Source organism: Mytilus californianus, unplaced genomic scaffold (genome assembly GCF_021869535.1).
Source record: "Mytilus californianus isolate M0D057914Y unplaced genomic scaffold, xbMytCali1.0.p SCAF_10, whole genome shotgun sequence".
In the NCBI taxonomy this organism is placed as follows: Eukaryota; Metazoa; Mollusca; class Bivalvia; order Mytilida; family Mytilidae; genus Mytilus; species Mytilus californianus.
The window spans coordinates 43570666-43584887 of NW_026262582.1; the positions used below are offsets into that span (position 1 = coordinate 43570666).

The 14222-nt window shown below is 33.6% G+C and overlaps 1 protein-coding gene across 1 annotated transcript; it reads right to left on the reverse strand.

Annotated features, from left to right (window-relative positions):
• Positions 1–277: 277 nt before the first annotated feature.
• On the reverse strand, positions 278–3679 carry LOC127718193 (uncharacterized). Its single transcript, XM_052224161.1, has 2 exons — positions 3626–3679; positions 278–2333 (listed from the first exon to the last, which is right to left on the reverse strand). Exon 2 carries the CDS (start codon positions 2323–2325, stop codon positions 646–648), a length of 1680 nt encoding a protein of 559 aa, XP_052080121.1. The 5' UTR covers positions 2326–2333; positions 3626–3679; the 3' UTR covers positions 278–645.
• Positions 3680–14222: the final 10543 nt, after the last annotated feature.

Genomic DNA, 14222 nt, shown 5'->3' on the forward strand with positions numbered 1-14222 from the left:
AGTAATCTTTCCTGAATAAAGTTCCTTTACACGTTAATTTACTCCATCAGTAATGAATGGTTGATATGTAAAATTGATTTGCGAGTCGTATTACTCCGAAGCATACATCCTGATCTATGTTTTAGATAGGAGCACTTTTATTGTAGACAACACAAATGTTCAACATTATATTAATTCCTTATTATTTTAAATTAATTTTCATCAGCTGATAACACAAATATGGCCACAAGATCTTAAGCCCGGAAGTGTTTGCGCTTAATCGATTTATGACTATTGATCAGCGGAATACTACTGTTGCCTTTATTTGCATGAAATTCTCGCGAATTAAAATGGAAGCAATTTCTTGAGTGTAAAGCGTTAAAGTACTTATACATTTGAAATTTGAAACAAATGAATACAATACATTTCTCTCAGTCTACTGCAAATATTCTGATCCATACAGAAACTTTTGGTCTCTTGAAGACATAGCATTTACCAGTGTGGCCATTGTTTAACAAGACATCGACAACTTTTGTACCTCACAATAAAAAAAAACCAAAATGGATCCTGCTATGTTAAATTAAAGATGAAAATATTGCGGAACACATGAAACACATGTAGATAAAATTTCCTAACGACAGGAAATTAGTTTATGCTTTGTAAGTTTTAAACAATTTTGTACAAATAAATATCTCCATTGCCATTCCATGTGATCAGTTTTCTACTATCAATGTCAATGTACACATCATGGGGAACATTCAGTCCATTTGATTCAGTCATTAATGTCTTACTGTCTTTTCCATCATGTTGTATTAACGTTAGAATATGAGACGCACAACGTACAACGTAAACGTTATTGTAAATGTCTACTGCTAAACTTAGAGGTGTACGAATATTTGTACTGTCAAACTGCCATAACTCTTCTCCAGTAATAAGACAACAACGTATATTGCCTGTTTCGTAATCTGTGTAGAATATCCTGTCTCTGCTAACAGCGACGTCAATTGTAGTATTAGATGACAGTTCTATAGTTTCTAGTTGTCTTCCTGATAGATCCATGACTTGTATTGTTTTGTATCCAACTACTACATAAAGTTTCCCATTTGTTTGAGATAACCATGTAGCACATGCCTGGAGACTAATTTTCTTTTCGACTTTGAAAGTAAAGTTATTCATTATTTCTAAGAATTGTGCGGTTCCGTAAGTCACAACAATACGACAAGGATCTATTACTGCAATACAACACGGTTTGTCAGAGACTTGAATGTCGCGCACATGTTTACCGTCATCACTATACTCGATCAAATATTTCTTTGCGAAGTTCGCCATTAATAAATGACCATTGAATAACATGACGCAGCTTGTTATATCTATTTTGATATTCTTATCTTTCATTGATATTTTGAAACTTTTCACTAGCTGAAGCTGTATGTCGGATATTTCCCCTGATGTTGGGACAGTGATCCCTACCTGATCTTGATTGATATTGGAGTTTCTGAAATCTAACTGAGGGGAATTTTCTGTGACCTGAACTTGACCAAAATCTTGAAGCTCTTTGGATAGTTTTTTCATTAGACAATCGAAATCTACTTTTATTTCATAATTTTTGGAGGCTCTGACGACTTTCTCAATTGAATTCGTCTCGTTAATGACCAACCTTTTACCCTGAACCGTTCCAAGAAACACCTGTATGTCAGAAGAAAATTGCAATGTTTGTTCCCTAAGTTTGGTAAGTTTTTTCTCTGCTGATTTAAGCTTTTGCAGGATTTTCGTATATTCTGATTTACAAGAACAAGAAGTTAATTCTAGCTCCCGTAATAATTTTTTTTCTATCATGTCTAGGTGGGCGATTATTCTTGTCCGCGTTTCAAATACCATGTTTTTTATTTCAATTTTTTGTTTTTCAGTTCCTTTTGCAGCAGATTCGCGGTTTTTTATGCACATTTTTAAGTTGCTAAGTGTTCCATCAATTGACTCTACAAGGTCAGAAAATGCTGTCGATTGCCTGGCATTTTTTGAGGCAAAATGTATTGATATAACATCAGAACATGACTTATGATTTGATTGGACACAAACCATGCAGAGAGCTTTTTCGTGGGGTTTACAGAACCATTCAAGGGTTTCTGCATGAAGATCACATACCTCAGAGATAGAAACGTTTTCAATCTTGCGGTAATCTTTAATCGAGATAACTTCATGGTCACTCAATATTTTGTTTTCTATGTCAGCGTTTTCACAGTTCTCACATAAACCTTCTTTACAAGTAGTACACCATCTTCTCGCTTCCGTAATTCTGTCATCATATCCACATGGACCACAGCAGGGTAATTGAATTGCGGATGCCATTGGAATTCCTAAAATGGCAAAACAAAATGTTTCTCAATATCAATATTATTATTTTTGTTGCTCAATTTCTCCTCCTGTATATGTAATTGGTAGGTTAAAATAATTAAGATTTGAATGATATGACCACCAAATGAATTTCTGATGATAACTCAATGTTATGATTCAATTGGTGACATTACATTTTCCCAAACTTAGTTAAAACTATATTTCGGGAATTTGTGTTAAAACTTTGATAACACTTTATAAGTACTGGATCAATTTAACAAGGACTTTAGAAATGGAAATAGAGAGTTTTTGTATTAGTGCCTGAAAAATCAATCAGATTATGCAAGCATTCGGTTGTATTGTCATAAGAATAAGTCACTTTTTATAAGAAATTTTTTGTTTCATATAAAATACATTATATACCATTGTATGTTTCTTCCGCAGATGTCTTGATGGCAAATAAAATTGGACTCTCATTTTTCCATGCGCCTCTATCACCCGCGCAACTCTTGTGTCAATATTTTGAGTGTAGGCAGAATTGATCACCAACGTCACAAGTTTTGAGGAAAGGTTCCAGTGATGTTAGAGCAAACATATTAACCTTACCTTCGTTAGGACAACCATGTGTACAATTGTCTTACGGAGAGAATAAACATAATTAGTACAAAAACAGAGATTCGGGTTTTCAAATATCAGCCGTTTGATACAATGTCTAGTTTTTGTTCGCAGCTGCGCTAACTCACCAAAAATGTCACATTGTGGCTATTTCTAATGTCAGAATTCAGAAATTGATTCCAGTTAACAACAATATCCGATGAACATGGATCCACATAATTTTGTCCAGCTATTATGGCGGGGCAATATTCATTTAACCATCTAAACGTTGCGTATATATCACAGAGACAAGGACATAGATCCCCTTTTTCAATGTTTTCGATATATTACCAGACTAATGTAACTTTGGTATAGATATATATATAAACATATATTCTTTTTTTATGGTCAGTAACTTGTTTGCTGTTACTGTAAACGTCAGCATATAATAGAATGACGACCTCACGTATATCAACAATAAGAAGAATAAGGAATAATTCCTCAAACACTGTTGGACAAATCCACTAATATAAAACCCAAACCTAGCTAAGGTAAACTGATCGAATAATTAAGTCATAACTTACTGTAATTGATAACGTCATAAAATTTTCAACAGTTTCTTTCTTTTTTCACAGAAAATCAGTGTTTAACATGCTTAAAGTACAATTCAGTTTGTGACTAGTTGTAAGAAAATGAAAATAAAGTAACAATTTGATCTTACGTGAAAAGGTACCTGTTAATTGTAAAGAGCTATTTATCCATATATATATTACAAACGACGTTTGTTATTCGATATAGTTCGTAGTCATAGGTACACATGGTATAGTGATTCGACGAGAATAAGATTTAAAAGCCCGATATATATGTTGAAATCATTACAATAGTGTCGTTGAACACAAACAATGCAAGAGGCCTAAGATCTTGATTGTGTTATCAGTATAGAGAATAATGACCAAATACTATAATGAATAAAACATAATTAGCCAAAATACAAAGACTAAAAAATAATTGGGTGCTAAAGGATAAAGAATAACTTTAGAAATATGTAACACGATGCTGATAACAGAAATGAATGATGTACAAAATTAAGAAATCAAATATGTTATTGCCAAAAAAATAATGATTAAATCATTTACTGAATAAACGTGATTTATAAGATATATAAACATCCAAAAATTTAAAGAATACAAATATTAAGGACCCCCATAAGCCCTCATGTAATATAACTATATTGCTATATTATTGAAAATATTTAATTCTGGTATATGTTGTATATTTATTATTGTCGACAGACTGTAACAAGTCTTCCTCATAGGAAAATGAAAGCTTAATGGGGGTTGGGACTTTATATTTGAAAACGACTAAATTCACAATGTATAATGTATAAACATGATAAATACGCATTAACTTCTAGTCACAATAGGAACGTTAGATCCGATGCATCGTTGAAAAAAGGCCACGATCTCTTTACACTAATGATTCCGTACTTTTTTTTAGAGTTCCAGTTGCAGGGCAAAATGACCGTCAAACATGCTTGATATTCAAGAAGTTGTCAAAATCTAGGTCGACCATCTTTGCAATCCTTTCCTTTTAAATGTAATAATTTTATCTAGAATATGCACGAAATATTACGTTGTATGAACATTAACACATCTCAAATCTATAGGATAATTTGTCCCCGCTACTCAGTCATGGGCTATCGACCTCAAACTTTGGTTAAGGTTACGTGTTCAAGTGATTACATGAGCATGTCGTTATGGCAGTGCACCTAATGCTATACTTATTTACAATGTTAATATTTTCGGGAAAAGGACAAAATGAGAAGTCATGTATTGTTAGTGATAAAACTAGATCATGAGATGCTGTTTAATTTCCAATGAGCCAGCTGTCCACCAAAACCAGTCGACATTGATCCAGACAATCAGAGAACATTGTGCAACATTAAAAAATTATCAAAACTGACACCATATACTATGAAAGAAGCAGCATTGGCAAAATGTGTGCTTCACCTGAGAGTATGTTATTGAAACTTAATTGCAATACTCATAGAAGAAGACCCTAAAATATTACTGAACGAATAACAATGAGATGAAGAACAACGATGAAGAGTTGCTGTTGTATTTTCTTAACTATGTTGAAGTCCTTCCTTCAATCCCAAAGTGATTAAAAATTGTTATAGAGTTGTCTTTCTTTGTCTGTTGTTTATTGTAATTCACAAATACCAACTTGAAGATTAAAATACTACAGACTTTCTATATTTTATACTCATTTGTGTAGAGGTTCCATCCTCTGTTTTTCATTTATAACCTTTACCACTTATACAAAAAACAATCATTCTAATTAAACATACATTTTATTACACCAACTTGTATTTACATTTTCATGACTAGAATATACATTTTTACTTTGTGGCATTACTTTGGCTACAGAGTATTCTATAATATTTTGTTGAGGCGCCAAGGTGACTATTGTTACAGGTAGGTCGTACCTTTAAGTATTCGTTAATGAGTCGTATCGGACAGTAGTTCTTTCTGTTCCCAGGTATCAATAAAGTAACGGACATTCCCTTTTGGTCAGTTTTTGACCACATTACTCCTAGCTCCAGAACTTTTTTCTTAATTAAAATATCAGCAATTGTTAAGTTGAAGCCATTTATAACAGACTTAGTTTTTGAAGTAGTAATTTCCCATACCCTTAGCAAACCAAAGAAGGCAACTGAAAAAACTGCTGAAAATAAAGCAGCTTCATATTTATTCTTACATACTTTATCTTAACAACGTATCATATCTGATAACAATTGCACTGTAATTGGTGCTCTAATGTCATTACGTTTCCCTCCTTGAATACTTTTTATTCCTTCTAATGCCTTGCCAATTATAAAGAATTTTGTAGTATCCTGTATGCCTTGTATTTTATGCTGATATGAAACTCCTGATATATAAGATGATATGGTACCCCCAGAAAGACCTTGTACTGACAAAAAAGCTATAAAATTTAGCAAATCATTGACTGGCACTGGCCAATGCTGTTTCAATTTGTAAGATGATCTAAAGTTACAAAGTTTTGACAGAGCCAAATTGTATGAATTTTGTGTATTTTTGGACACACCTTGATTGACCATATAATCCGCCACCTAACTTAAATGTTCCAGATCTGTGTTGGAATTTTGGTTGGCCACTGGTCTGCTACTGGAGCTAGGCTTTTGAACTTCCCCCACTGAGAACGAGAAAGACAATCAGCAATTTGGTTTTGTTTTGAGGGAATATAAATCGCCTTAACTGACGTATTGTTTTTAAATTCATTAAAACCGTTTATCTTACTAAAGTCATAACTCTACTTGATTTGCTAGTTTTCATATTAATGATTTTAACAACCGCCTGATTAACAACATGAAAAATATTTTTTTTGTTAACAAAATATGATTTCCAGGACATAAGTGCTGCTACAACTGGAAACAACTCTAGCAATGTCATATCTCTGGTGATTCCAGCTTCAACACAATGTATTGGTCATATGCCTTGGGCCCACTGACCCGCAAAATAGATCCCATACACACCTTTGGACCCCCTGCACTATCCGTGAACAACTCTAATTTTTCGTTTGAAACCCATACATTGTCGGTTATTACAGTGATACCATTATATTGTTTTAAAAAGTCTACCCAAACTTCTAAATCTGCTTTCATCTGCTTGTTTCCTCGAATTTTGAAATATGATTTTCATACCACCATTGTTGAATTTATGAGTCTGCGGCAGAAGGTGCTGCCTGGAGCAACCACCTTACAGGCAAAATTCAGGAGCTCAAGAAGAGATTGCATGTCTCTTAGTTATTTTAGAACTGTCTAAGGTATCTCTGATTTTTTGTGAGAGTTTGACAAGTTTTTCATTTGGAAGCCGCATGAATAAATTGTTTGTATCAAATTCTATACGCAAAAAAAATATTAATGTAGTAGGCAAAGTAGTCTTGTCACTAGCAAGAGGAATACCTATTTTATCGCATACCTCTTGGAATATCTTCAAAGTAATGCCAAATTTTGATGTTTGGCTTGACTCGACAAAGAGAAAATCGTCTAAATAATGGAGGATATTATCATTTCCACTTTTTTGCTGTATTATCCAATGCAAAGCTTTTGCAAATTTCTCCCAAAGGGCACAATTTATTGAGGCTCCAATTGGCAGCAATTTATTAAGATAATATTCACCCTGAAATTTTATCCCCAACAAGTCAAAATCCTGCGGGGCTATTGGCAATAAGCGAAAAGCCGCTTTTACATCACACTGACTTACACGGGCAAATGTTTTGTGTCTATTAATTAAACATGCTGCTTCGTCCACTGAACTTTACTGCACTGAACAATGATCTTTATCAATAAAATCATTAATTGAATTATTCTCAGGATAGGATAAATGTTGAATAGTCTAAAATCCCCATCCTTTTTTGGCACTAGCCCCATTGGTGATACCTGAAGTGTGGGAAAAGGCGGGTATCTGAAAGGACCAGCAATGCGACCAAGTTTAACTTCCTTCATTAATTTTTCTTTAAAAATGTTGGGTAGCTGTATTGCACTTTTTACTTTGGAACTCTCCCTTGGTTCCCTAGTGCCAAAATATTTTAATGAAAAACCATATTTGAAACCAAATATAATTTTATGTGCTACATTGTTATGTGGGCAAAGTTCTAAATAATTTTTCAAGACAGATACTTTAACAGGAGTCTTTCCTAATGATGAAAAAAAATAATACTTTTTGTTACTTCTTCCTTGGGCCCGGTTATTACATTGGGCCTTTCTGTGTTTGCTACTGCATATTTCACATACATGTTTAAATCTACAACGAGGGAAGTAGGGACAGTCTTTTCCATTATTATAGTATTTACATGACATATTTGCACTACCACTAGTTACCTGTGATTGCTGACGTGTTCTCGTGTAAGTGTTTGAAAGTGTAGTTGAATTTGAGTTATAAGACCAGATTTTGTGTATTTGTTCTATAACCCTGTGATTGCACTGACACACATTGTTTTGTACTGTGGGAGATGTGATGTGTAATAGCAAATATTCACCGTGTATGTTTCCCCAAGATAAATTTGGATTCTTTTCTATTTTTAGCCTAAATTGCTCATCATAGGTGGCCCAGTTTTCTGACCTCGTTGCCGCTTATCTTATATCCCGCATATATTTTAACAATTCCTGTGCCCGAATACTGTATTTTTCAATGTAAATACTCATAAAAACCATGAATGCTGAAGTCCATTTATTTATGGACAAATAAACACCCGACGATCTTTTTTCAATGCAAATTTTCCTCCTTTTTAATTTCAAATCGCCCTCGTCAACCTCCTTCATTTCTTTGTGCGTTCTCAAAAGATAATGTAGCTCAATAAACTTTCCCTCCCAAATCTTTTCCTTAATTTTAAAAGGCACGTGTTCCCCACTGTGTCATGAATGCTAGCCTCTTGTGTCGGGGTGAAATCAATTGAATTATTTGCCATTTCAAATTTTTGTGTGACGGGTCGTGCCTAAAAGGGGAGAATGCCTGTGCATCCTCCTCCGACTCATTACCTGATGATATTTCAGCATTTCCTTCTGGTCCTTGTGTCTCCACGTGATCCACCTCCTGTCTTTTCCTTTCCATTCGTTTGCGTCCAACTCCGTCCTTCTTTTGAGTGACGTCTACGTTCCGTACTCCCTGTCCTTCTTTCTTGCTGGTCGTCTTCCTCTTCTTTCCAATGGCCCTTGATGGCGATCCCCTGGCATTTATTTTGTTCGGCATCTTTTAGTTTTTAAATAATTAAACTATTTTTTGCAGCACCTGCTTTGTTGTCGACAGCAAATTAACAAGTGCCCGATACGGGAATTCCAAAATTCAAATTCCATGTGAGAGCGCCATCTATGTCCATGCCATATATGGCAATGAGCTAAAGGCTGCAACACCCACACACCCACACAAATATTTGATTGAATTTAACAAGCTTATTGAAAATATAAAATTTTGATAATCTCTAATAGTTTTGCTTTATTAAAGTTGAATCAAAATTGATATTCCTCCGGAGAAACCTCCCTCCCCAGGATATCTCACGCTTTTGGATAACAAACCAGAAAACAGTTCAAGAGCGAAAACCAGCAGCCTAATTGAGAACTATAACACTTAACCAAATATATTCATGTTTCAAATTCTGTTTGAAATTAGGATTTATATTTTGTTTCAAAACAGTCAAAAACAAAATTAGTGCATACTCAACCGACTTTTATATAATGTTGCAATGTTAGATTAAAAATTACTTTGATTTTTTAATTGAATGATTTCTTGATAAAAATCTATATAAATAATATGAATGTAATTGAACATATCTACAATCGAAATCTTTCAGATCATGTTAAGAGAAAACGGAATGTCAAGGTAACTATTCAACACTTTGTATGCGAGAAACACTTAGTATCATAAATATATCAAAAGACACCACTCTGATGTTCATAAAGCCTGCTAGATCTGATTTTATATTTGACATCATTTATAGGTTGTACTTTGTAAATACAGCTGTTTCTCAAACCACGCCTCTTTTGGGGAGATATATAATATTCATAGATATGTTAATTTGTTAACGTACTGGTTCCCATTTATGATCTCTGTGTTTCATTTCATAGAGACATCACTTGGGAATGTAACCAGTATAGAAAAACATGGTAGCGCCTAAATTTTAATTCTTAGGAGGTCCAAAAATGGAGGTAAGGGTAGTATAGAATTTTAGTATAAGTTTAAACTCTTAGAAGTTCAGGGCATATAAATGTTGAAAATATGCCGCACAGCCCTATATGTTGACCTTTGAATAAAGTAGTAGTGCATATAAGCTTTCCGTTCTAGGATATTATTTTTCACGAAACTTCATAGTAAAAGTGCCACAGTTTTAGCCGCAAAGGGAGTTCCTATGGGAAATTGCATTGTCTATATTTACAGAATTGCAACCTATAAAAATTAGAACATACAGAATTTCACAAAATCTTGTTTATCTCAGAGATTTTGAAGAATTTAACTCAATTATGAAGTTTTATAAATATTTCATGAAGATTGAGAAAATCCTGGGCCTAAACTATGATGAGTCAGCATAAATTCACAGTTTACAGTATACATTGTTTACTTAAAGCCCTGAATTAAAAATAAATTCATAATATATGCCTGTTTGTAATTTAAATTGTTTAGAAGTGCTTATATTTACTCTTCGCAGTCATTGCAACTCATTGATCCTTCTCAAATGTTTTTGGGGGGTGTTTTTCTCCTGTGTATAACCCAAAAGTAAGCCGTAACACCTAAATGTGCTTTTTTGTGACTGCGGCATAAAAAGTACAAGCTAGAATTACAAAAAGACCTCAATAAAACTTACAATAGTGTGTTCTATCCTAAATATGTACCAAATATTCCACATTGCTAGAAACAGGGAAAAAATTTAGGAAATGTGAGGCTCTAGGGGCAAAAAACAGAGAAAAATGCCTCCACCTGGGTCATAAAACAGATAATTTAACTTCTAAATGCTATGATTTTATTATTTTAAAAGTCTTTTGTAAAGAAAACAATAACTGTGCTAGGAAGTTATGCAAAAATCAGATGTAAGCAGTCAATTCTATCAAACTTTAAGTGAATTTAGGCACCAGACTGATATCTTCATAAATACAACTTTTGCAAATATGGCTTTGTTTAAACACTTCTAGTTCATATATTAACTAACTTATGTTAGATATATGGTTAGGGATGATACTGTTGTAACATGAATTCTAAACTGACCATTTGAGGCAGAAATTGTGAACTTTCATTTACAAATAGGCATACAGTAAGATGTGGACTGGAGACACAGGCAGGATTGGATATTTTGTATAATCTTGAATGTTGGAATGATTAACTACTAAACATTACATTTATAGTATTTTAAAATGCTTTCAATTTGTTATCAGAATAGTTTCAAACAGGTCAGAAAACATGCACATAGGGTAAGCTGGCAATAATTAAAGTCTTGTTTTCAAATTCTTTTAAAAATTGAAACAGGGGTAGGGGTATAAAATGTACTGTAAAAGGAAACTTAGAGTATATGCAGTGATTTCTTTGAGGCTATAATTCTGATAAATAAGTATTGTTGTGAGAAAAAGTGTTTTTAGAGAGTTTTCTATTTGAATAAATGTTTGTATAGGTTGCACTTTGTATATACAGCTGTTTCTCAAACCACGCCTCTTTTGGGGAGATATGTTAATTTGTTAACGTACTGGTTCCCATTTATGATCTCTGTGTTTCATTTCATAGAGACATCACTTGGGAATGTAACCAGTATAAAAAAACATGGTAGCGCCTAAATTTTAATTCTTAGGAGGTCCAAAAATGGAGGTAAGGGTAGTATAGAATTTTAGTATAAGTTTAAACTCTTAGAAGTTCAGGGCATATATATGTTGAAAATATGCCGTACAGCCCTATATTTTGACCTTTGAATAAAATAGTAGTGCATATAAACTTTCCGTTCTAGAATATTATTTTTCACGAAACTTCATAGTAAAAGTGCCACAGTTTTAGCCGCAAAGGGAGTTCCTATTGGAAATTGCATTGTCTATATTTACAGAATTGCAACCTATAGTTAGATATGAGCTAAGGCATTACTCTTCAAAAACTTAAGCTAAACTATGTGTCATACAAACATATCATTATGGCTTCTGCTGTTGTCTGCTCTTTGGTCGGGTTGTTGTCTCTTTGACATATTCCCCATTTCCATTCTCAATTTTACATATTGTTATTGATTTTGAACTTCCTGTTAGTTCTGCGAGTACTCTCAGATCTGTACGTACTGTCTTATTTTTTGTTGGGATGTACAAGACCGTCCACGTCCAGTTTGTGTTTTTGTTGGATGGATTTCTGTTTGTATCCATCTGATTAGTTAAGCTTTTTCCAAATAATTTTTAGTTTGTTCTTATGTTGTAATGTTACACCATTTTCCAAGGTTATGGGGAGCAAATATTTATGAATCTTAAAAAAAGTGTTTCGCTTTTTTTTTATTGGGAATACAATGTGATGAAAATTATGGATTTTGACACCTTCTTATCATGTTTGGATCCACATATTTTGAAAATTAAACGTTTCAGATGGTGTTTGTGCTCATTGGAGTAGATTCATAATCGGGACGACCCATTGATTGATCACGTGACTTTTTATTTTATTTCACATCCCAATGTCCAAATAGGTGTGGAGGCTCGATGGCCGAGTGGTATTAGTAGTCGAACTACTGTATCACTAGACTGTCAACACTGAGTTTGTGAGTTAGAATCCGGCAAGCTCGACTACAATCTGTATTGTCTACGATTGTCAGTTTTTCCACCGAAGGTTGGTGGTTCTCTCCGTGAACTCTGGCGTCTTCCACCAAAAACAACTGACTGCAACGAAAAAGCACACTAGTGATGATAAAGGTGTTTACACCAATGAATAATCAATCAAGTACATGAATAACCATTTTTTCTCTTATTTTTATCCATTTTCATATTTTTATATATAATAAGTCTCAACGTATTAAAAAGCAATGCAAGTCATTTTTTCAAAAGCTGAAAATACAGTTAAATTTGTCGGGAAATCTTGGTATAAAAAGGCAGCTTGAGGTGTAGACTGCCAATTCAAAATCCCTATCTATTCTATCCTGAGATCACCCCCAGTTTTTGGTGGGGTTCATGTTGCTTAGTCTTTAGTTTTCTATGTTGTGTCTAGTGTACTATTATTTGTCTGTTTGTCCTTTTATTTTTTAGCCATGGCGTTGTCAGTTTTTTTTCGATCTATGAGTGTGACTGTCCATCTGGTATCTTTCGCCCCTCTTTTTCAAGCAATGTTTTCAATTTCCAAAGCTTTTTGAATATTCAACCTTCAGATTAACTTCATAGAAACTAGATCTATCCTGAAATGTACACGTAACTTCTTTTTGCATGCCAATTTTCAACCAATGTTAAAAGTCTTAAACGTATGCAGTTACCTCAGCGTGATCCTTCTCGTAAATATCCGGCGGTCGCAATACGTAAGTGGGAAGGGGAAAAACAAATTCGCAGAGATTCAACAAACGTAAACATCGCTCCGTCATCGAAATAAACTATATCTTATTGTACATGTTATACAGTCACGTGCTTACCCGAATATTAATGTTTCTTTGTTGATTTTTTACAAAGATGACAATCGGTAAACTTCGGCTTCAAAACACGAGAGAAATATTTTTTGACGATTATTCGAAATGGATGCGTTAAAAAGGATAAAATCGTGCACAGAAGACTTAGTTTATGATAAGTGCATGCACTGGTTCAAGGATTGAGTTAATATTATATTTAACCAGTCACTCGTTTCATATAACTTTAATTTAAGTAAGCAATGACATTATAGTAAAATTGTTTGTCGGGGAAGGGCTTCTTCGCATACGTTCTAAATTTAAGTTGGTGATTATGTGGTCTGACACCTAGAGACAAACAACAGTCTGATTTCAGGCATTTGATAAATTGCTCTAGTCTTATTCATCAATTCTATTTTATCTGTAGTATCAACTGAAAAATAAAATATATGAAGTAGTCTGTTTTTATTTAAACTACATGTATCATACTTTTTGCTGCAATCCATAAAATTAGGATTACATGTAATCGGAAATGTTGTAGCATTATCTGCTTACCATTCTAAAACACATGAGATTACCCTCAGGTTTTAATTGGGTATGTTTTGCATGAATCTTTAGTTTGTTGTGTTTTATTTTATGTACTATTGTTTTTCTTTTTTTACTATTTTTCGACTTATGTATCTTTTGCCTTTGTCGATTACTTGAAAGATTGTATTCAATTACAATCAATTACTACAACATTTAACTGCAACAGTCATCACAGTATTAGAATCCATCACAAACGAGACGATTTCGCTTTGACCTTAGCAGTTTAACATCATCCGCGGAATTTCCTTGGTCTAATGCTTCGGAAATGATTGTACAAAGTCAGAAATTTCGCAGTAATTTTTCATTTGTTCTGTTGATTGAAATTGTTTATTTTCGTCATATATAACTTTTTACTTAAAAACGTCTTACAACTCAGTTAACAAAAGTAACAAAATAATAGTCAAAATCAAGCCTTATAGTATTTCTGTAGGGGTAGTCGAGCCATGTTCTCCGCTTTTGTCTCGGACATTTAGCTGTCTCTTCGTGTAGAAACACTTTACGGTTATGGTCGTTTGAGGCTCATTATTTGATTGTTACTTTTCTTCTGTATCTGATATACAGATATTTGAAAAACAATCCATATCATGGCAACTATAGTGGATTAAGATTGTGTAAATGAGTGG